The 23,178-nt window shown below is 42.7% G+C and overlaps 1 protein-coding gene across 1 annotated transcript in view; it reads right to left on the reverse strand.

Moving 5' to 3' along the window:
- Positions 1-23,178, reverse strand: part of Ryr3 (ryanodine receptor 3) — a 535,270-nt gene that overhangs the window by 101,195 nt on the left and 410,897 nt on the right. Inside the window, exons 50-60 of the mRNA XM_076570297.1 lie at positions 22,629-22,769; positions 20,146-20,309; positions 18,074-18,152; positions 14,140-14,229; positions 13,047-13,193; positions 12,824-12,886; positions 11,676-11,751; positions 11,442-11,565; positions 9,059-9,174; positions 8,473-8,540; positions 7,420-7,541 (exon numbers count right to left, since the gene is read on the reverse strand). Of these exons, the coding sequence (XP_076426412.1) occupies positions 7,420-7,541; positions 8,473-8,540; positions 9,059-9,174; positions 11,442-11,565; positions 11,676-11,751; positions 12,824-12,886; positions 13,047-13,193; positions 14,140-14,229; positions 18,074-18,152; positions 20,146-20,309; positions 22,629-22,769 (1,190 nt within the window). The remainder of the gene's footprint in view (positions 1-7,419; positions 7,542-8,472; positions 8,541-9,058; positions 9,175-11,441; positions 11,566-11,675; positions 11,752-12,823; positions 12,887-13,046; positions 13,194-14,139; positions 14,230-18,073; positions 18,153-20,145; positions 20,310-22,628; positions 22,770-23,178) is intronic.

A 23,178-nucleotide genomic window follows, 5' to 3' on the forward strand; every position in this document is an offset into this window, starting at 1 on the left:
CCAAAAGCAATTTACAGATTCAATGCAATCCCCATCAAAATACCAACACATTTCTTCACAGATCTGGAAAGAACAATACTCAACTTCATATGGAAAAACAAAAAACCCAGGATAGCTAAAAGAAACCTGTACAATAAAACAACTTCTGGAGGCATCACAATCCCCGACTTCAAGCTCTACTATAGAGCTACAGTAATAAAAACAGCCTGGTATTGGCATAAAAACCGACATGTGGACCAATGGAATCGAATTGAAGACCCTGACATTAACCCACACACCTATGGACATATAATTTTTGACAAAGAAGCCAAAAGTGTACAATGGAAAAAAGAAAGCATCTTCAACAAATGGTGCTGGCATAACTGGATATCAGCGTGTAGAAGGCTGCAAATAGATCCATATCTGTCACCGTGCACAAAACTTAAGTCCAAGTGGATCAAAGACCTCAACATAAATCCAGCTACTCTGAACCTGCTAGAAGAAAAAGTAGGAAATAGTCTTGAACGCCTTGGCATAGGAGATCACTTCCTAAATATAACACCAGTAGCGCAGACACTGAGACAAACAATCAATCAATGGGACCTCTTGAAACTGAGAAGCTTTTGTAGAGCAAAGGATACGGTCAACAAGGCAAAGCGACAGCTTACAGAATGGGAAAAGATCTTCACCAACCCCACATCTGACAGAGGACTGATATCCAGAATATATAAGGAACTCAAGAAATTAGACATCAAAAGGACCAACAGTCCAATTGAGAAATGGGCTTTAGAACTAAACAGAGAATTCTCAACAGAGGAATTCCAAATGGCTGAAAGACATTTAAGGAATTGCTCGACTTCCCTAATCATCAGGGAAATGCAAATCAAGACAACTCTGAGATACCACCTTACACCTGTCAGAGTGGCTAAGATCAAAAACACTGAAGACACTTTATGCTGGAGAGGATGTGGAACTAGGGGAACTCTCCTCCACTGCTGGTGGGAATGCAAGCTTGTACAACCACTTTGGAAATCAATATGGCGCTTTCTTAGAAAATTGGGAATCAATCTCCCCCAAGATCCAGCTATACCACTCCTGGGCATATACCCAAGAAATGCTCAATCATACCACAAGAGCACTTGCTCAGCTATGTTCATATCAGCATTGTTTGTAATAGCCAAAACCTGGAAACAACCTAGATGCCCTTCAACTGAAGAATGGATAAATAAATTGTGGCACATATACACAATGGAATACTACTCAGCAGAGAAAAACAACGACATCACACGGTTTGCAGGCAAATGGATGGATCTAGAAAAAATCATCCTGAGTGAGGTAACCCAGACTCAGAAAGACAAATATGGTATGTACTCACTCATAGGAAGATGCTAGATGTGGAACAAGGATGACTAGACTGCTACTCACATCACCAGTGAGGCTACCTGGAAAATGGGACCCCAAAAAAAGACACGGAGAAATGGACAAGATCTACATGAATAGCCTGGTCATGAGTGGGAACAATGAAGGGCGACAGTCGAGGGAAAGAGTGGGAGATCCTAGCTGGATCAAGAAAAGAGAGGGAGAACAAGGAATAGGAGACCATGGTAAAAGAAGACCACATGAGAAGGTGAGAAGGGGAGGAAGCAGAGAGCTAGGGAGGCCCACGAAGATCCACAAAGATACCCCCTCAAAAGACTGCTGGCAATGGTCGCGAGACGGCAGGAACTGACCTACTCTGGTGATGGGATGGCCAGACACCCAAATAGTGGTGCCATAAACCCCATCCAAGGACTGAGGAATCTGAAGGCAGACATCCACGGCTGGTCCCCTGGTGGAGCACTGGGAGTCTAATTAGTGAGTAAGAAGAGGATTTATATGAGCGAGAATTGTTGAAGCCAAGGTTGGATAAAGCACCGGGACAAATAACCAAATGAATGGAAGCACAGGATCTATGAACCAAAGGCTGAGGGGCCCCCAACTGGATCAGGCCACCTGAACGGGTGAGACAGTCAGTTGGCTTGATCTGTTTGGGAGGCAGCTGTGCATTGGTGCCAGGTCCTGGGCTCGTTGCATGAGTTGGCTGTTTGAATCCTGGGACTTATGCAGGGACACTTGGCTCGGTCTGGGAGGGGGGAATGGACCTGCCTGGACCGAGTCTACCAGGTCAACCCCGGTCCTCGGGGGAGACCTTGATCTGGAGGAGGTGGGAATGGGGGGTGGGCTGGGGGGAGGGGTGGGCGAGAGGGGGAGAACAGGGGTTTCTGTGGCTATTATGTTGAACTGAATGGTGTTATAAAATAATAAAAAAAAAAAAAATAAAGCTTAAGTAACTAAGAGAAAAAAAAAAATTTTACTTTTAAGTTTGGTTTTGGAGGGAGGTTGCTAGGGCAGAGGGCAGAAGTGAGCAGATGGGAAGATGAGTGGAATCAGGATGCATGATGGGAAATACACAAAGAATCAATAAAAAGTTTTTTAAAAAAAGTCCATTCTTGCTGTTATCTTTTGCTAGTCTATAGTCTGCCCTAGTTGGGTCCTTGGGAACTTGGAAGCAATTATTATTATTATTATTATTATTATTATTATTATTATTATTATTATTACAATTGCTGCTGTTGTTTGTATTTCTGACTCCTCGCTATGCTTCACTTATACTTTACACCATGAAGACCCTTGAAGGCTGACTATACTTCAGTTGTAGTTGAGAAGGCCTTGTGATGTGGGATGGTCTGTATGTCAAATTGCTCTGATTGGTCAATAAATAAAACACTGATTGGCCAGTGGCCAGGCAGGAAGTAGGTGGGACAAGGAGAGAAGAGAATTCTGGGAAGTAGAAGGCTGAGGCAGAGAGACACTGCCAGCCGCCGCCATGACCAGCAGCATGTGAAGACGCTGGTAAGCCACCAGCCACGTGGCAAGGTATAGATTTATGGAAATGGATTAATTTAAGCTATAAGAACAGTTAACAAATTGCCTGCCACGGCCATACAGTTTGTACGCAATATAAGTCTCTGTGTTTACTTGGTTGGGTCTGAGCGGCTGTGGGACTGGCGGGTGACAAAGATTTGTCCTGACTGTGGGCAAGGCAGGAAAACTCTGGCTACAGGCTTGTGTAGTTAGGAAGGAGCCCTGTAGATGTTTCTGAGTATGTTGCCAATTGACCCCACCCAGGGGTACTGTGACTACAGTCCACATGTGTGGCTGATACTTTTTGGAGCAGAGTATTTTGAACTCTGACATTTGGTACTAGCATGGCTTGATAAGAACTTGTATTCCCTTCAGGAAGTGGGGGACAGAAAGAGGGCCAATAGAGAAAGCAGGGATAAGACAGTGGTGCAGACCATGAAGCTCTACCAGACTCAGCTGGAGTCATGGGCTCACAGTCATAACTTGTCATTGGAGATCTTTGCCTCTCACAGGACAGAAGTCTCCTTAGCACTACTCAAACAGAGAAGAAATGCATCCCTAGTGCTGGTTGATGAAACCCCATCAATTTAAGGGATGATAACCTGTCAGTTAAAATCCTGGATTCTTCTGGGCTATCTTGGAAAATTACAGCCAATGTCACCATTGATGAGTGAAAATAAGTCAGAATCTCCCTGGTGTAGAGCTTAAGAGAATTCATAGTGAGTCAATGGAAACTTGGCAGCTAATGCGAAACTAATATGGGCTTCTGTTTTTTGATGTGAATTCATGGAGCTGGATGGGAAGAAAGCATTGAACAGTGCAACCTGTATTGTTGATGGCTTAGTTCTGTGCTTGGCCTGTGAATAACTAGGCTGTCTTGGTGAAGATCCTTCAGTGCTCTCTGCTCTGTGTTGGCTTTCTCATCTGTAACCAAACAGTTCTTTTACAAATGTTGAAGAACAACTCAGAAATTTGAAAACACTTCAAGTGGATGAACACACATTTTGTAGAAATTGAAAACAAATGTTTTTTCTACCTAAAGCACATGGTTGGGCTATTAGGATTAGATACTGAAGTGGCTCCCCTCACTGTCAAATGTTAGAAGTGGGGCTGGAGAGATGGCTCAGCAGTTAAGAGCACTGACTGCTCTTCCAGAGGACCCAGGTTCAATTCCCAGGACCCACATGATAGCTCACAACTGTCTGTAACTCCAAGATCTGACACCCTCACAGATATACATGCAGGCAAAACACTAATGTATGTAAAATAAAAATAAATAAGCTATTAAAAAAAAGAAATCAGAAGTGTTTTCTCAGACTTGCAAAAGCCAGCACCTAAAATTTCAAAAAGTTGTTGCAGTCTCTCAAGAGTCTATGATTTAAATAAAAGAATTACTATAGGGTTAGTTTCTGTCAACTTGACACAAACAGAGATGTGTCTGGAAAGGGGGAATCTTAAGTGATAAAATGACCCTATAAGATGGGCCTATAGGCAACTCTGTAGGGAATTTTCTTGGCTAATGATTGATGTGGAAGCATGATGTGTGGGTTCCATTCCTGGGTGGGTGATCCTGAAGGTATAAGAAAGCAGACTGAGCTAGCCATGAAGAGCAAGCCAAAAGCAGCACGCCTCTGCTTCAGTTCCTGCCCCTAGGTTCCTGCCTTGAGTTCTTGTCTTGACTTCCCTGGGTGATGGACTGTTAACCTGGAAATGTAGAATGGAATAAATCCTTTCCTCGCCAAGTTGCTTTTGATCATGGTATTTTATCACAGCAGTAAATACCCCAATTAAGACAATTAATTACCTTCAGTTCAAAACAATAAAGGGCTACAGTTCCCAGGTGGCTCTCTGCCCTCTCAGAGTTTAAAAATGATAAAGACTGGCCTGGTGACATGGTGGCACAAACCTTATTAGCCATGACACCCAGGGCTATAGAGAGAGGCCCTATCTCAAAAAGAAAAAAAAAAGACAAAGATAAAGAGATAAAATGAAATTATTTCAAAAGAAATGTTTCATACCTAGAAACTCTACGCTGTGAAAGGCATCAGATTAAAGATGAGGTGGACCAAGGACAAAGGATTCAATAAGAAGGAATCTAGTGGGTATTAGAGACTGAGGCAAGAGAATTGGTAGCTTTTAGATAAGCTGGGGCTGGGCTGCGGAGGTTCTGTCTTTAAGAAAAACCAAAAAACCAAAACCATGAGCTGTCCCTTTAATCCCAGCATTTTGCAGAAGCGGGCAGATTTCTGTAAGTTCAGGGCCTGCCTGACTTACATAGTGAATGGTAGGCCAGCCAGGGCTACGCATTGAGACCCTGTCTCAAAAGCAAATGAACAAACAAACAACCTCCCAGCCACCCCCCCTCCCCCCCCAAAAAAAAGCAAAGGAAAAAAAAGAGTAAAAGAACAGGAGGAAAGAAAGAAGAAAAGAGTCTGTTAGGGTGAAACTACACGAAAACCAAAGCACACGGGAGGGGGGGGGGGCGCGGGGGAGGGGGGAGTAAGAGAAAGGAGGGGGACGAGTCTGGCAGGGCAAACCCGCACAGCACAAACACCACTGCTTCTGTGGGAGACACCAGCTCACGGGTGGATTTGGAAGCTATTTGCAAGGCTCATCAGCTCTAGGTTATATTCCAGCCACGACAAATGGTGCCTGGTTGAACAAATGTTACATTTCCATGAATTAATAGTCTAAGATCAACAGATGAAGAAAACAGACACAGCTGCCCTCTGTTGGATTATCTGAATGTCTCACATGGCCCTTCATCTCCCTAGCTTCTTAGAGAACACATTAGTTCAACCTCAAGGTATAAGGTCTTGGGGTCAGTACCTGGTTCCAAAGTATCCTGTTGTGGCAGCATGGGGTTCCTTCTGTCTTGAGTGACATTAAGTAATCACAGTAGAGAAGAGGCACGCAATGTCGTGAGGACTGAATTTTCAGTCTTAACCACCTATGACACTTTGGGTTCTGGAGTGAAGTTAAGTGCTCAGAGTCTTGATTTATAAAATGAAGACCATAAGACACAGGTAGGACTTTCAATTTAACACATTGTGAGGTTTCACAACCATATTTACTCAGATGGGCAATAACTCTTGCATATGAAAATTAATCTCAGTGCCCATCCCATACAGAGTGTTTAGTAAATGTTAGGGAAATCTTCAAGCTGAATATACTCCCAAAGAGTGCAATAGTGGTGGAGCTCTTATCCAGGACAATGTTTATGTTGTCTGTCAAAGGAGAGTATTTAGACTTTCACTATCCTCTTTACTTTGCTATTTGGAAGTCTAATCCACACTTGCCCTTTTATTGATCAAACAAAGAGAACTTGAAGCATGTTAGAGGCAACTCTCAGCCTCATTACGAAGCTTCCCCTATGTTAAGGTCCATTAAAGTATCCCTGCCTTATGTCTAGAGGACGGTAGGCTGATGTGTATGTGTGTGTGTGCACATGCCTGTGCATCTGGCTGTCAGAGGAGAATGTCTAGTGTTTCATCACTCTCTACCTTAGTCCTTTAGAGACAGTGTCTGTCACTAACTGTGGAGCTAGGCTGGTGGCCTGCATGTTCCAGTGATTCTCCTATCTTAGCCCCCTATAGCATCGAGTTACAGGTGCACATGCAGCCACACTCAGCTTTTTACATAGATGCTGAGATCCAAACTCAGGTTCACATGCTTGAGCAGCAAGTGACCCAGTGAGTCACCCCTTCAGCTCTGAGTAAACTTCTGAATAAACATTTAGACTGAATCATATAGTTCTATTTTTCAAATCTCAGACTTGTAAGAGCTGTGTTTTAAAAATTCTAATCCTGCATACTTGATAAGGAGGTGAAAGAAAGCAGTGTATACCTTAGTGCTATGTGTTTAATTCCCCCCAAGCTTCAGAAGGGTTTTGGCCTTCTTCACAACATTATTTCAGAGTAATTTACCTGTATATCTGCATGTTTCCCAAGCCCCCATGAACACCCCAAAGAGTGCAATTCTATTAGTTCCTAAGATCACCAAGATATGCACAAATATAAAAATTTTCAAATCAAAATGGTAATCAATGACTAATTATCAGGTTATGCATCATTTCTACAAAGAACTTGTGATTCAGTTTCCAGGTCGCTGATGTCTTATATAAACCACATTTGCACTGAGAATGGCAGTTTGAACAAATATCCTCCCAGGGCCCATGTGTTAGAAGCTCTGTCCTAGGGTATTGCTACTGGGGTACTGAGAGGCTAGGGATGCCTGGAGGATGGGGCTGAGTGGGAGGTTTTTAGGTCAATGGGACATGCCCTTAAGGAGATCTTAGGATCCTGCCGTTTTGGACTTCTGTCTATGAGCTGAGCAGTTTGCCTCAGAGTGAGCTTCCCATCACTGCCATCTGGACCCCCTACTAGAGGATCAGAGAAAAGTGTCTACTCATCCTGGACATGAAACTTCAGAACTAGGAGCTAACTAAGCCTTTTAGCTTTACTTATATCAGGCATTTTGTTACAGTAACTCCAAGCTGACTAACATAGAGGGCCTCTCTTGATTCCATGGACTCACCTGGCTACCATTTCTTTCTCTTTATGGGAAGCATACCCACTGCTGCTAAGTGGCTTTAGAGGAGAAGACAGGAAGTAAAGGCGGTGGTTGGTGAAGTACTGGTCAACCAGCGGGAGGAGAACCTGGAAACCATCAAACATCATTTTTAAGGTAGTGGATCAAAGTCTATCTGCCAGTTCCTTTTTTTTTTTAAAAAAAAAGTCATTCTCAGTGAGCAAAAGCCTCTCAACACTGGCTGTGGATTTCCAGAAAATTCTATTCTGGGTTTCACTTTGCATTATTATTATTATTATTATTATTATTATTATTATTATTATTATTATTTCTGTGCTACTAACCAGAGGTGTTGAGGTTATGTGACAGGAAAGGACATTGACTAAAGGCATAAATAAACTTGCATGACGACGATCTGACTTGAAGAGGACACCTGGGGAACTCGGATTACCTTCTTGGCCATGGCATCAAAAGGTACACTCAGGTATGACTGAGCCCTCACCTGAAGCATCTATCTTTGCTTCAAAGACATTGAAAGGTTTTTTTTGTCCTCTGAGCAGGCTTCTATGGGCAACATGGATCACTGGTACCCAAATGCATTGTATCTTTGAAGCAACAGATTTTAGTGAGACATAGGACCACTGAGGCAGGGAGTATCTTCTGCCGTTTTCCTTGTAGCCAGAGTAAGCTAAAAGGGTTCACTTGCACCACGAGGCTAACACTTCAGAAAAGCAGCAGCAAGCTCTCTCCTCCCCTTTCCTTTACACATCCCTTTCCTACAGTTAGGATGAAGGTGACCTTGTTTGGACCTCAGTAACAAAAAGCACACCGTTACAGATGGTACAGAACAAGGGAGGAGGATCCTAAGTCCTGAGGCTACAGTGTGGAGGGGAGTAGCTTGCATCCTTTCTTGGAACTCCTACCCACACTGGGTCTGTTCTCTAGCCGAGGAATACACCTCTGTCCCACTGAAGCTTTTGGAGTATTAAATCTCCTTGATGGACCCCTTTAAACTACACCCCCAGCAGTAGAGATCCTGAGCAAAGGAGAAACACTTACTTTGGCAAAGAATTTGATCTCCTGGTCATGGGGAGACTTTTCAGTTTTCCCACTGCTGACGATGGCTTCTACAAAGACAGGGTAACATACTTTGGTCAGAGCAAACACACAAATCAACAGTCATAGTATTTTCCGAAACAGAGCAGCTTTTCAAAAGACAACCAACAAACTTAGCTGCTTTCACAAAATAACATTTTATAAAGTACTTTGTGACTGTGTTGACTGGGTGTGTCTCATGTCAATTCTCTCATGGCTGCCTTGCTCCTTTTCTGAAGGGGCTTCAGTGATGTCCATAGTCACAAGGCATGGGCAAGTTAATAGGATGAGTTGCATTAAATAACAACAACAACAACAACAACAACAACAACAACAACAACAAGAGAGCCAGTCAAATCCAGCAGAGAACTCAAGGATCTAAACTAACTTTTTAAGTAGGGAGGAAATAAATCTTAGCTACTGTTTTCCACCAAAATTATTTGTCTCAATGAATCATGAGCTATAGTGACACAAGAAGATCATTCATAACTAGGTCATTCTTCCCAGAGGAATACCACCTTCTTTCCTGACGTTTTACAGCTATACTTACCCAAGTGAGCAATAAATTCTTGAGCAGAGTCAACATATTTCAGGATCTTCTTTAAAAACTTGTAGGCAAATCTCTTTTCCATGGAGGAGGCATCCAACTCCATGTCCTTCATACCTCTAGATTGGATAGAGATGAACCCCAGAAGTAGCAGAGAAAAATACTTGGCTTTGGTGTATTACCCACCCTCCCCATGTTGTTGAATTTAATTTTCAGTGTTGACAGTTGTTCTGACTTAGTGGAATGACCCATCATTGGACTTATTTACGCTTGCACTTGGACCCGACTATGTGAACATGCAACACTTTTGTTAAAGTGACTTCTCAGCAGAGTCTTCAGAAAGATCTTTATAATTATTACTAAAAATATTGACCTGGAGATAAGTGAGAGAAGATAAATATTCTTCATATGTTTGACCTAATGCTAGCTATAAGTAGACATAAGCAAAATACAAATTATGTGGAATGATAAAAGCAATATGTTATATTAAAAGAGAAAAAGGAAAAACAGGAATAAAAAAGCCTGAGGATGAGGTTGTAAAGGTCTGTGGACTATGATGTGAAGTATGGTAATCAGGGTTGGGATCACTGGGAAACTGGAATGGAAGTAAAGGCTTACAGAGGTGGAGTGGTGAGTTATAAGGACATCTAGGCAAAGATTGCCCCAAGGAACAAGCGGTACAAAGGTTTTGAGGCAGGAGCATGCATCCTGGGTTGAATGAGTGCGGCAAGGTGGTCAGAGTGGGTGGAATGGAAGTCAGCAGGTGTCCCAGGGGAAAGAGATATGTAAAGTGCAGCAAATCATTTAGGGCTTTTGCAGAAAATCATTAGAACTTTGCTTTTTTCTTTGAGTGAGATGAGAACTGCTCCTGGCAGTTCTGAAGCGAGGTGACATGGCATGATGCTCAACTCTTCTGGCTGCTGCGTTTAGAACTGGACATGGGTGGGAACAAGGGTCAAAGCAGACAGCCCCAGTGGGAAGCCAGCTCAGTCATGATGCGGATTGCATGAAGGCAGTGAAAAGTGGGTAGATTCTGCACATGGTTTAAAGGTAGAACAATTAAAATTTTCTTAAAGATTGGAGGGACTTGGGAACAAAGAGAACAGTCAAGGTTTGGGGCTTGAACAACTGAAAACAGGCTTTCACCAGCAGACAGAAAGGGTGAAGTTAGAGAAGGCTTTCTCCTGGTGCTGGGGCCTGACTTGATCATCTGCCCACTCATGTCTCCTGTGGGGCCCCATACATGGCAAATAACTACCCAGAATATGGCTGCTGAATTTGATCTATCCATAATTATATTTCCTTGACTTCCTTTTTGGTTACAGTAAAGGGGAATTTTTCATTTCTGTGAGCAAGGAATTTTATCACATCCATCTTAGTGTTAAAAAGAGGATTAAAGCAGGGCAGGGAGTCTCTCTCAATGCTTTCCCAGGGGCTGTCTCCTGCAGCATGACCTTTCCTACCTGACAATATAGCAAATAAGTTTTGTAATTTTCTTCAGATGAACTACAATAGAAATATTTGTATAGTTTTTATTTATTTGGCATTAACTAGAAAAAAAAGATCTCTAGGAAATGAGAAATAACTTGCTTGGCAAACACTTCTTTAGTAGGAATGGGTGTATCCGAGTAGGCCCACCACTTGGCTTTTCATTCTACCAAGAAATCGGCAAGCACAGTGCTATATAGCTCTCCATAGGCATCTGATTAGTGAGTAAGCAAACTCCATAAAGAGTAAGCAGTCCAAGCCAACTTCATAGAAAACATTCACCAATTTGTGATTAAAATGTCTTAGGACATCATGATGTGTTCCATCTCCCCAGAGGAACTGCTGCTTCAGAAGAATCAATTCCTGTGGTTCCAAGACTGCTTCTGTTAGCTGTGCTTGCTGTTATTATTATGTAGTTTAGCAAAATATAAAACAGTCAGATCAAAGTGTGGAAGAGTTGTTGGCTATTTTACGGCCAAGATCTCTAGCTGAAAATGTATCACTATAGTTTTGAATTAAGGATTAGCAAGACATCTAAAAGAGGTAGGGAAGAAATCTTAAAAAAAAAAAATCATCTAGCATACCAAACATTATTTTGCTTGTGCTTCAAATTCTCATTTCCCTTTAAAGGTGGCTAAATTCTAAATCTTCATGGGTGTATTATGAATGTGGTTTATAACTCCAGTTGCTGGACCAATATACAAAGAACAGGCTTTGACCTATAACATAATATTTGTGAGTGCATATGCAAACATTCATTAAAATCCTTTCCAGAAATGTCAAGTACTGTCATTACTCTAATGGTTTTTGTAAGTGGGTGACTAAATACCCAGCAGTGAAGCCAAACTCACCCCAGCTCCCCTGGCCCACTATTATCATGGGGAAGATGACGACTTACCTGGAAACTATAATGCCATTCACCTGGAGGAATTTGAACAGGTCCTGTGCTTTTTCTCGGTCCCTGAACTTTTCCTTGGCAGTCAAGGTGTCATATGGTACCAAAAGAGGGTGACTGCCACCACCTGGAATGAGAAGAAGGATAAACACAAACTGTTCTTTGTCCTTCTGGGAAAATAGAGCTACCACTGCCCCCAGCTCACTTTCCCCACGGGATGCTGTGAAACACACTTACCTTTGCTCTCTAGCTCCAACTTCTTCTTCTTGGCCCAGATATTGTGATAGTTCTCAGCCACCACCTCCACCATTCCCTGTTCCCCACCCAAGAGACACAAGTTAGAGAGCGAGCAAGCAAGAAAAACATCTCTTTATCTTCCAGGCTCTGGAATGGCACCACTAAATGCTACTCGCCTGATGCTGGAGGTCTACCATTACTAATTATTCTGTGTGGCACACGTCATTAGCTTTATATCATCCCCTACACAGAAAACAATGTCAGATTCTGCCCTTCCTTTGCAATTTATTATCCTGGCAGTTGAATGCATCTAGGAGAAACACACATTTCCAGCCAAAGCTGCACATTGCCAGTACCTCATTTATCTTATTATTATACTTCTCACCAAAGATAAGGAGCTGGGCAGGAGGAGTCAGGTCAAAATTAATCTATGAAAATCTTAACTAAATAAACTAAAAAAAAAATCACACTTTGCTGGAAACTACTGTCATTGAGATTTATCAAAGAGAATGGATCTTTCTATAAGGTGTATACAGCTCTGACCTAGAGCAAAGGATGTTCTTTAGAAAAAACTTCCTTTAAGGTCCAAGGGGCTGGAAGAACCCCAGGCTAGAGTAGAGGCCACAGGTACTGATATGTGTAGGAAAAGAGGAGTCAAGGGAAGCACCTCAAAGCTTTTAGTTGCATCTATTTGGTTTTACAGCTCTGAGTCGGACAGTGACATTGCTTTCCTGCACCATTGTGGGGAAATTGAGCATATCTACTGTGGCACATGCAGGGTGTCCTCATGGCTTGTGAAATTAACAAGGGCCATGCAACCATCCAGGTGCTGTATTTCACTGAGTTTCCCTTACTTTATTTTGATAGTTTGACATGAGGACCTTGCTGACTCTTCTTCCTGTTACTGACTCGTCACCCTGTATGGTGCTCTTGGAAGCACAGTCTCCCCTTCTTAGTTGACTGGCTAATTCTCTGGTGTTTACCCCATATCCTCAGCACAACGCAACCCTCTTTAGGTTTCATATTTTAGTGGAAATATGTTCTAGACACACTCTCCGCTTTTCTCCTTTTATTCTTCAGAGGGTAACATGCCCTGTACTGGATAGGTCTAGAAAGCACTGATGTTCTGCACCTGGGTTGGCACTGACCTGGAGCTCCCTGGACAGTACAACATTTGAGAGATCCAGTGGGGCAGGGCTGTAGCTATTACCCTAGGAGAACAGAAGCAATTACTAGGTTATCAAACACATGGTTTCCCCAAACCCACTATTCACCTTGGGTGGATCTGTCACCATACCCCAGGGAGAGCTTTCCTAGATCCGTCATGGTTTCTATTGGCCAAGTGTTGCCTACTGAGTGCGGCAGTCGTACCTGATTGGTCTGGGACACACATCGAAGTTTCTCATTCTCTCTTTGTTGAACCAAAGCTTCTCCTTCTTTGGTCCTTTCCACCGTCCAGCCCACAGCAAGCATGGTTTTCAGGGATTCTCTGGCAGGCCAGCGATAAATTTCTTTCTCCTAGAGGAAGTTTGCCCAGAACAGCCATGCAGAACACACCCTGCCATTTCCCCACAGCACACAGAGGAGATAGTTTGCTCCATCCTCCCCTCACAAGGTCAAAATGTCATTTGCAGCATCTTGTGTATAACACATAATCTTTCTGATGCTTTTGAATATAAGATACTAAGGCTATAGTATTTTTTTATTAGGGGAAATAAAGCACTATTATCAATGACATTGTCTATAGTTTATAAATAAGTGAAGGGCCAGGAAAGAACTCATTGTGTCTTATGTTTAAAATGAGACATTGCCAAAATGCATTTGCACTGAGCTCTTCCTTGATCCCGAGAAACAGAACTTAGAATTCTTTTGATGTATGCCCAATTTCATGAATGGTCAACAGTTAAAGATGTATATGTCATCCCTTACATATGACACTAAACTTAAGCTTACAAAGAACACCTATTGATTGTAAGACCAGAATTCAGATTGAGATGAACCATACTACTTCACTTAAAAAAGAAAGAAAGGAAGAAAGAAAGAAAGAAAGAAAGGAAGGAAGGAAGGAAGGAAGGAAGGAAGGAAGGAAGGAAGAAGGGAAGAACAAGAGGCCTGTTTCTACTTCCACAGGGACTTTCCATTTTTACTATCCTCCACGTAGTAGAAATCTCTTCTGTTTAAATCTTTTTCTCCAAATTTCTCCATCCCATCTCAACAGTCTAACAGTCTAATAAAACCCCTTCCTGATTCAGTTGCAGGAGGAACTCAGTGCATTTGGGGCCATCTGCCAGTGCTGACTAGGGTTTCTTTCACACGTGTTTTCTCAGAGCCGAAGACCAGAATGTGAAGTTGGGGCTTGGGAAGTTCATGGAAGCTGCTAAGGATTGTGAGAGGGGTGGATTGTCTGATACAATCCTCAAGGAAGGACATAGCAGGCCACATGGTCACAAACCCTGCTTCTTACCTTCTCTGTTAGTGTCTTGAAGGGCCGTATCAATGGGTGGGTCTTCACGTTTTCATCCAGGGAAATCCCATATTTCCATCCACTGTGGCTCTGTAGAAATGTTCTCAGTTCAAACAAAGAGCCTGCTAGATGACCCAGATCTCTGCTTCTGTTTTCTCAGGTAGCATAATGGATCATGACAGAGATTAAAGAGTCCCCTAGCAAATGTCTAATTGCTCCTTTCAGGCTGTCAAGTCTGTGCCTTCCCAATCCTGACCTTTGTTCCTGCAATCCTTCTTGTTCCAGCTGCTGTCCTTTTCACTTTCTCGCTTGTTAAGTTTTAGGGCCACTTAGAAGGCTGTTTCAATAGACACTGAGAACACTGTACCTCAGGACAGTGTGTCAAACTCACAGTCACATCAGTAGGCAGAAGTCAGAGGGGACCAGATCTACCACTGGCCACCAAGAGGGGTCTGCTTGGCAAACTCACAACAGCGCATGCTTTTTAGGGTTGCAGAAGCTCAAGACCGTAAAACACCACTAGTGGGTGCCTTCTTCAGTAGGAGTCTGGAGCACTGTGGATGTAGAACTAAGTAGGAGCCCCGACTTCCCCAGCATCAAAGCCCAAATACTCCCAGTTACTCATCTGTTCCCAATCTCTGCCTCTACCTATTTGTCAAAAGTACATGTTTCCCAACTTTCCTTCTCCAAGAGGCACATACTTTCTGGGTGCTCTAATCTAGGTCTGTAGTTTCAGTTACCACTGATGACTGATGTCAGATCAGCATTTCTAGAGCAGAGCTGACTTCAAATTTCCAAATAGTATGAGCTCGGCTTGACATGTTACCAGGGTGTCTAAAGAGAACCAGCAGTTAATTTTTCCAATGCTTCCTGCTTTTGGGTTCCTTTACCCCAGGTGGTTGCCCCCTCTTGAGCTCCTGCTCAGTTTTTAATCCTGTAACAGGGGGTCCTTGTTGACTCTACGCTGCACACCTCACATCTCTCTGCCTCCTAGGCCCACTTCTTTGCCCGCCTCTCTCCAGCTTCCTTCTTAGGATGAGCTCACCTGGGTGACTGCAATAGCTTTCTCAGCATGCTCCCCCAATCTTGCCACCTATTCATTGACTCATTTTCAACTATTGTTAGGTGATAGTCACCAAAATTGTCCTGTTAGAGAACTCTGTTTCCTTATGATTTCTGATTGTCACCTGCCACCATGGGAAAAACAGAAACCCCCATGGTTTCTAAATCTGCAAGCCTTTCCATATTCATTTCCCACCCTCCTTACCCTGCCCTATTCCATGTTCTAGCTATGTGGTTCCCCAAAGCCAATAAACTCTCTCTGGCCTCTCTTGGTCTGCGTGTGCTGACCCAGCAATAATCTCATCTTTTCCCTGCAATGAATGCGATGAATGCCTGCCCATCTGCGAATGTTACTACTTTAGACAGCATCCCTGGACACCAACTGTGGAATTTGGTATTCCTCTATGTTCTAACCCCGTGCTTGTGCCTATCACAGAACTACACAACCTGTGCCACTGTGGCTGCATAATTCTATTTCTCCTGTAGGAAGAGTGGTTCTTTAAAACGTTGAATTATGTGTTTGTACACATGAGTTCAGCGTCCTCAGAAGTCAGAGAGGATGGAGTCTTCAAAGCTAAAGTTATAAGCAGTTGTGAACTGTCTGACCTGGGTACTAGAACTGAATTTGGGTCCTCTGTAATAGTAGTATGCACCCTTAACTACTGAGCTCTCTTCCCAGCTCTAGGAAGAGGTTCTTGAGGTGGGAGGAATCAGAACCTCTGGGCAATGGTGAGCAAGCATATATCCTTGCTCTCATGAGGCCTCCCATAGGTGTCAGGGGGAGATAATGATCAAATAACTACACTAATATATATATATATATATATATATATATATATATATATATATATATATATATATATACACACATACTGATGACAGGGCCAAATGTACAAATGTGCAACTATTATAAATTTTGTTAATGTTTTTATAAACAGATGACTTGTGAAACACTATGCAGGAGAAGAATAAGGCACTCAGATGGCCTGCATATAAGAAAATTAGAAGTCTCAGCTTAGGAATGAATGCTTAGATCGACACCTGCAGGGTGAGGTAGGGATGGCAAGTGACTACCTTGCTCAGCCAGGGAAGGTTTTGTGCACATGTGTGTGACAGAGGGTCTAAAAGTATAGGAAGAGACTGATGGGCAGAGAGAAAAGGGAGATCTCATTGAGACCCAGGCAGGGCAGTGCCTGCTGGTCCATGTGGGGATTATGACCTTTAAGAAGAATTAGAACGTATTAAAGAATTTTCAGATGGAATGGGGGCTGGACCAGGAGGAGCACCGATTCCATGTGACCAAATATGTATACTGGAACAATTACTTGCTTGTGGTTTGAAAAAAAGACTGGAGAAAATGCATATGAAAAGGCCAGCCAGGAGATCATAGTGGCCTGGGCCAAAGATGATGGCAGCTGGGACTGAAGCCATGGCATGGGGACAGAGAGTGCTGTAGAAATTCATCGAGTTGAAGAGGTAAAATACACAATTTAAAGATGGATTAGTTATGGCTGTAGATTCATAGATACCCCTTCCCTCTAAGCCATGGTTTGGCAAATGGCCACACTGAAAAGAAATGAGAAAATCATCCATATGCTCTAGATTCTAAAGTATGCATGTCCAGCTGGCCACCTTTCCCCCACTTTTGAAAAATGATTTATTTATTTTTATTTTATGTGCATTGGTGCTTTGCCTACATATATGTCTGTGTGAGGGTATTAGATCCCCTGAAACTAGAGTTACAGACAATTGCAAGCTGACATGTGGGGTCTGGGAATTGAACTCAGGTTCTCTGGAAGAGCAGCCAGTGCTCTTAACCACTGAGCCATCTCTCTAGTCCCTTTTTCTCTTATATAAAGTTTTACTGGCACATAGGCCCCCTTTTGTTGTCAATGTTTTGTTTGTGGCTACTTTTGTGCTACAACAGTGGAAATGAGTTATTTCCATGGAGACTGTCTGACCCACAGAACTGCAAATATTCATTATCCATTTCATTATTGATTATTTGGTTATTATCATGGCCTTCACACAGAAGAGGCTTCCAATCCTGGTCTACAATCATGAGGTATAGCTCATTCTGAAGTTCATCAGTTGTTATCATCAGCGTAAGTGGGAATCCTTGAGAAGATAAGAGCTGAGCACAGATCCACACAGAGCTGAGGTGGTGGCACATGGTTTCCCTTATCTGTGACTGCACTATAGGGAGATGACTTTCTATGACCCTGCCTTTAAAATGCATCCACGCTACAAGCTGTAAGCTGATCAGTGGACCCATTCCTTCACTGCCTGCCTGCTCTAATCCTGCATGTTTTTGGCAGAGCAATTAAACCTACTAAGCATCCTGACCTCATGTGTGTGTGGGGGCATTTCAAATAGCAGATGGACCAAGTGCCTAGAAGTCCTAGTGGCACCCACCAAAGGAAGGCCCCTTTGTGGCCTTCCTGGGATACAATTCAGCTTCCCAAGTCAAAACAAGAGTGAGGCTTTCAATTTTAGTCGTTTTTTCCAATGCTGAGTTCAAAGGAAAAATTAAATAACTATCTTCCCACCCTGATGAAACATTTATGTTGAACACACACAAGTGCATGCTTGGGCATAAACTCCAGGCAATGCAATGATAAGAAAGCAATCAACACTTCCAGAATTGTTCATTTTCTTGAACACTTCAAATGCAGACCAGCAGCTGCCAATGCCTATTTCTCTGACCTCTACCAACCCTGAAGAAATTGCTGCCCAGAAACAATGAATGCTCTTGGCATGGAGACTCTGTCACTTAGACAAATCAGGCAGATTTCCAGGATCCGGCCCAATAATGTTCTTGGGCTTTTTTTCCCCCTTCCCTGACAAGTGTCAATCAGCTGATAATCCCTACCTTGTCACAGGCCCATTTATCATGAGAATGCTCAGCATACTTGGTGACAATGTATTCCAATTTTTCAGGCAAGGAAAAACTGTGAATTGAGAGAACAAAATTATAGCCCCCACAAGCATTTTAGCTAGATACTGTAAAAGGTGAGTAGAAGTAACAATTGGCTACCTCTAGCAGGAATTGCTAACAGCTAATCTCACATCTTAAGCTACTTTAGACACAGTGATACTGCTGAGCAGGGTTGGTAAGATCAGTGCTGTGTTCCAGGCACCACCCAGGTCTGATTACAATATTTCTCTGCAGAAACATCTGCACATAGGTGGCCTCCCTCCAGCTAGCTGCTCTGGGCCCTCCTGGCTCCTGAAGTATCATTGTGATTTCAAAGCCAGCTCTGGTCTCTGTCAATGAGAATCTTGTCATCCTATAGCTCCAGTCTGAGAACAACAGAATGTGCAGCTGGAGGGTCAGATGTTACAAAATACTGGTTGTCTATTATTTTGAATTAGTGATTCATTACAACTAGAATGTTGGAAATACAGTAGATGCCTGTCATCACTCTTTGCCTAGCAGCGCTCACCCACTCTTCATTCTCCTGTGTATCATATAGGCTTCTGGTACTGCATATGATGTTAGGTGCATGGCCATCAAGGTCAGGCATATGAATAGATGGATCAAATTCACTCTCCCTGGAACTTGAATCTAGAGTTCGATGAGACAAGGGCAGCAAGAAGCTCAAGGTGATTCCTCCAGTGGAGACAGCTGAAGATTGTCATTGTCCTTGGGGAGGCCTGGCTCATTAGCTTTTTATTAGGTTCTGGTTATGACCCCGTGTCTTGGTAATCAGGGCTCTTTGATTTTAGAAATGGGACCAGTCTTTAGCACTCACATTACTCAATTTGCTGATGTCAAAAGTATGTCTGAAGCAACAAGAGCTCTCAAAATGCCATGGAACCACTCATCATTGGCACACAGTTGCTAGAGTAATGATGATAATGTTTGTACTATATCCAGTCACCACATCATTTGCTTTCTTATCTTTTTCCATGCTTTTATTTTTATAAGGCTTTTCTAAAGCTGGTATGTACTTTCTTTTCTTGCCTGAGCTTCCATTTTTACCACATCATTTATCTCCAATTCTGTTTCTCATCGTCCTCTCACTCAAGGCTTTGTCCAATGGAATTATCCCAATGATGAATTTTATACCTTAGCAGAGCAGATATTCTTAGGAAGCGCTTAGGCTCCTATTCGAAAGCCACTGCCATCAAACACAAGTCCAAGGGGGATCATATGGGATTGTGCTTATTTTTCAGGTCATTCTGAAGAGTTCTATACTCTTCATTAAAATGTACCCAGGGACGAAGTCAGTTGCCCCTGCACACATACTCAGAACTAGGGAGGGATGCTTGGAAATTTAACACAGCAATTTGCCCCAAGGCTAAACACACTGGATACGAGCATCTGTTGGTTTGCTGAGCATCAGTAAAGGATTCTGGATACTCATGGGAAGAAATGATAAGGCATTGCTATAGGGTGACTCCAAAAATGTCGTATTCTTTTGTATGGCAAAGAGCAGACAGATCCAACCTCTTGAAGGACCTCAAGTATTCAGCTGTCACCTTGAGTAATTGCTAAAGTTCTTCCGCTACTCTGAAGTTATTTTGATGTTATTATATCTGTATAAGCTCAATTTACAAAGAGTAAAGATTTTTGTCAAAAATTTATTAATAAATTAATCATATCATTTATCAGGGTGGGTAGGCATCTTAATGCCTCAGACAACATTTATTTTTGTGAGTCTGTTTCATATTAAATTCCTCCAAAAAGCCTGGAATATATATAAGCAATATATAAAATCAGAATATATATACATACATATGTATACATACACACACACATATAAAATCAGAAATGGATAGATTAAACTTGTTTCTGGTGTGACTTGTAGTATCAAAGAGGATGATGAGCAGGGTTGGCAGAAGGGAAAGGGAAAAATGAGAGTTTCTATTACAGTCTGAAGAAAGATATTAACTATTATCTAAAATATAGAAATAATTTAGAAGTGGCTCTAAACTTACTTCATGGTATTAATAGGTTTTGGGTCAAAGTTCCCATCTGCATCCACCGAGACCTGTTTCTCCAATGTGGCTGTGATTCTTGTATCTAAATAGTCTGGTGGTAAGGCACCAGCAATAGCACTGAGACAAGGCAGGGCCATTCGGAAAAGATCCAGGTCATATTTCTGTGAGGGAAACAGAGAGCACTCCAATAGACACACCAGAACCATGGCCATCATCTAGGACCGTTCACTCACCAATACAGATACAAAGGATGTGTTAGTCCAGTTGATCTGCAGTACTTCCTACAGAAAACTATTCTTGGAGGGTGGAATGGCAATCTGTAAAGTCTTGTATAATATTAGAAGGACCAGCCTTAATATTATACATCCCTGAGGCTCAGGAGAGAGAACTGCAAATGGTGAGGACTATTTTCGGGAAATAGAATCTCAGCACACTGAGTTCTTAGTCTAGTCATTTATTTTTCCAAATCTTCTTCTCCATCCTTTCTGTGCCCTGGAAGTCTTGGTATATATACATTTACAAGCAGTAATCCCTTGGCAGTGCAAAGCCAGGCTTCCAGGGTCAAATGAAGGGGTGATAAGAATCACATAGAGGGACAGTAATTGTTAATTATCATTTGCAATCCAAAAGGGAAGTGACTAATGGGGAAATGAATTAACTAAAGGCCAAATTTGGGTAATATCTAAGAAGAGGGATCTTATGTGCTCAACTATAATCTTAAATGTGATTAGTAGAAAATGTTAAGAATCTATAAGTTGCTAGGTCAATGGGAGAAAATAAAACTGCCTTCTTTTTTCCTGTGGCTCCTATCTGTCCAAACTATCTGCCATTTTTTTCTGCAGGGTGGGGGAAAGTGTGCTCAGTCACTAGGCAACCTGTGTACAGCTAGATACCTCTGGTGATAGTTAAAGGGAGATCTGAAAATGGAGGTAAGAATTATGAAAGGAGGAAGTTAAGCTTAATTGGCACATCCGCCAGGCCTTCTCAAATGGGTAGTCTGGACACTTAAGTCTGTTCTTAGAGAGTACAGAGGTATCTCTGACAAGGTACTTTCCTCCATCGGGGGATGGACCTGGTTGGATGCTGCCAATGATGATAATTACAGGGAGGCTTGAACTGGGGTTCTGGCTGTGTATAGCCATTAGCACAGAAGGTTATCTAAATATTCCTAAAAGTGATTAGGTAAGGAGTTAGAGGTCTATAAAGTTAGTAAGGCTGTAAGAAAAGGAGGGTCCGAACTAAATTGTGCGAAGCTATTACTTAAGGTCCACCTGACCTAGGCGGTGTCTCCTTGTGGAATTTACCTTAAGTCAGGAGACAAGCATGTGGTGGTCTGGGCTGTTATTTCTGTTAGTCCTTGAAAGTGGCTAAGGGAGATCCAATGCTGAAAGGGGAAAAACGGATGGGCTGGAGGGAAGGAAGCCTTTCCTGAGGCTGTTCTCCAAATACCTGGAATTTGTATGTCCAGAGAGTGATCGGTCCATACTGTTAGCCCTTCTTAGGGAAAAATCAATTGGGAAAACTATGAAGGCACACATGATTTTCATAACAGAAGACAGCTGATATATAACAAGCCAAATAACACCAAAAGCTCCTTGGAATTTGGCTTCCTCTGAAGGAATTCCTTGATCCCTTCAGGTAGTGGCTTAGCCATAACCAGCTGAATTCTTACAATATATTCCTGCAGCCTGTAGCAGTAAAGCCCTCAAGTTACCATTCACTTTAAGTTGGAGAAGATTAAAGGCTTAAATCAATGCCATTCCAAATACATTTCAAGAATATCTGAAGATTAAGAAGGTTTTTTACTAGGCTAGAAAGGGCTATAAACTTCCCTACGAAGACTAGTTACAGGAAATGGCCCAACCTATAACCAGAGGGGGAATATGAAGATTTTCTAAATTCCACAGTGGTGGATAGAGATTTGCATTAATATTTTACCCACTGCTGTGACAAAAACCCCAGACAAAAGCAACTCAAGGAAGGGAGGGAGGCTTATTCTGTCTTGGAGTTTGAGGGGAACAGATCAGCATGATGGAGAATGAGTGTGAGGCAGCTGGTGGCATTCACAATCAGGAAGTAGAGTATACCGGAAATGGGACCAGGATGTCACATCTCACGGAGAAAAAGAACAAGAGGCATAAGGACTCAAAACTGGAAGCAGAAATGCTTTTGGAATTTGCCCCGGTGGCTGCTCTCCCGTGAGTTAAGCTCAGCAAGTCTGGCAATTTATTTGACTACTCTGAGGATTACGGTAATTCCCATTCTGGAGTGTGTGTGTGTGTGTGTGTGTGTGTGTGTGTGTGTGTGTGTGTGTGTGTGTTTTGGTTGAGATGGGAGGTTAAGGGGTAGTTTAAAGGATTAACATGAAATGCTCCTGAGGTCCTTAGTACAGTCCATAGAAAACAGTAAAGCCAAACCGCTGTAAATTCTTGTGGGCCTGGGTCACTGAGGCCACCTGTTTTCTTGGAAGTAGCCATTACCTTGTGGGAGAGGGAGTCAAAAATCCCCCAGAAGAGCTTCTCTGTGAGGTGCAGTTCCTCCTCCACAGCTAGCCCATAGCTCCCCCATCCTGAAGGCAGGCAGTAATACTTCCAGCACTGCTCATAGTGGTTTGTCAGCAGCTGGGATTTCAGAACACGGGGGCACCAGGCACACACGGAGTCCAGCACATCCACAGGCATCAGAGACATGCAGGGAGAAGAAAAGAGCATGGAGAAATCATGAGGAGGAAACCAGGACTTGAAGGAGTTGGATTGTCAACCTGGAGGCTCCTCAGATGCCTCCAGGAGGCTCTGCTCTCCCACCTAATGAGCTCTGGAGTGAACTGCATCTGCCTGATTAATTCTCCTGCCTCCCGTGTGTGCTCCAAGTAGTTACTAAGAAATGGAGAGGAGTCAGTCCTGTTTTCAATGAGAAAATGTTACCCTTGGAAAGGAGTCACAGTGTGCTGACCAGTCAATCACGTGTGGGAATAATTTCATATGATTACATATAATTTTGGAACACCCTGGGGTGTGCTGATATGGGGAG

Source organism: Peromyscus maniculatus, chromosome 4 (genome assembly GCF_049852395.1).
Source record: "Peromyscus maniculatus bairdii isolate BWxNUB_F1_BW_parent chromosome 4, HU_Pman_BW_mat_3.1, whole genome shotgun sequence".
In the NCBI taxonomy this organism is placed as follows: domain Eukaryota; kingdom Metazoa; phylum Chordata; class Mammalia; order Rodentia; family Cricetidae; genus Peromyscus; species Peromyscus maniculatus.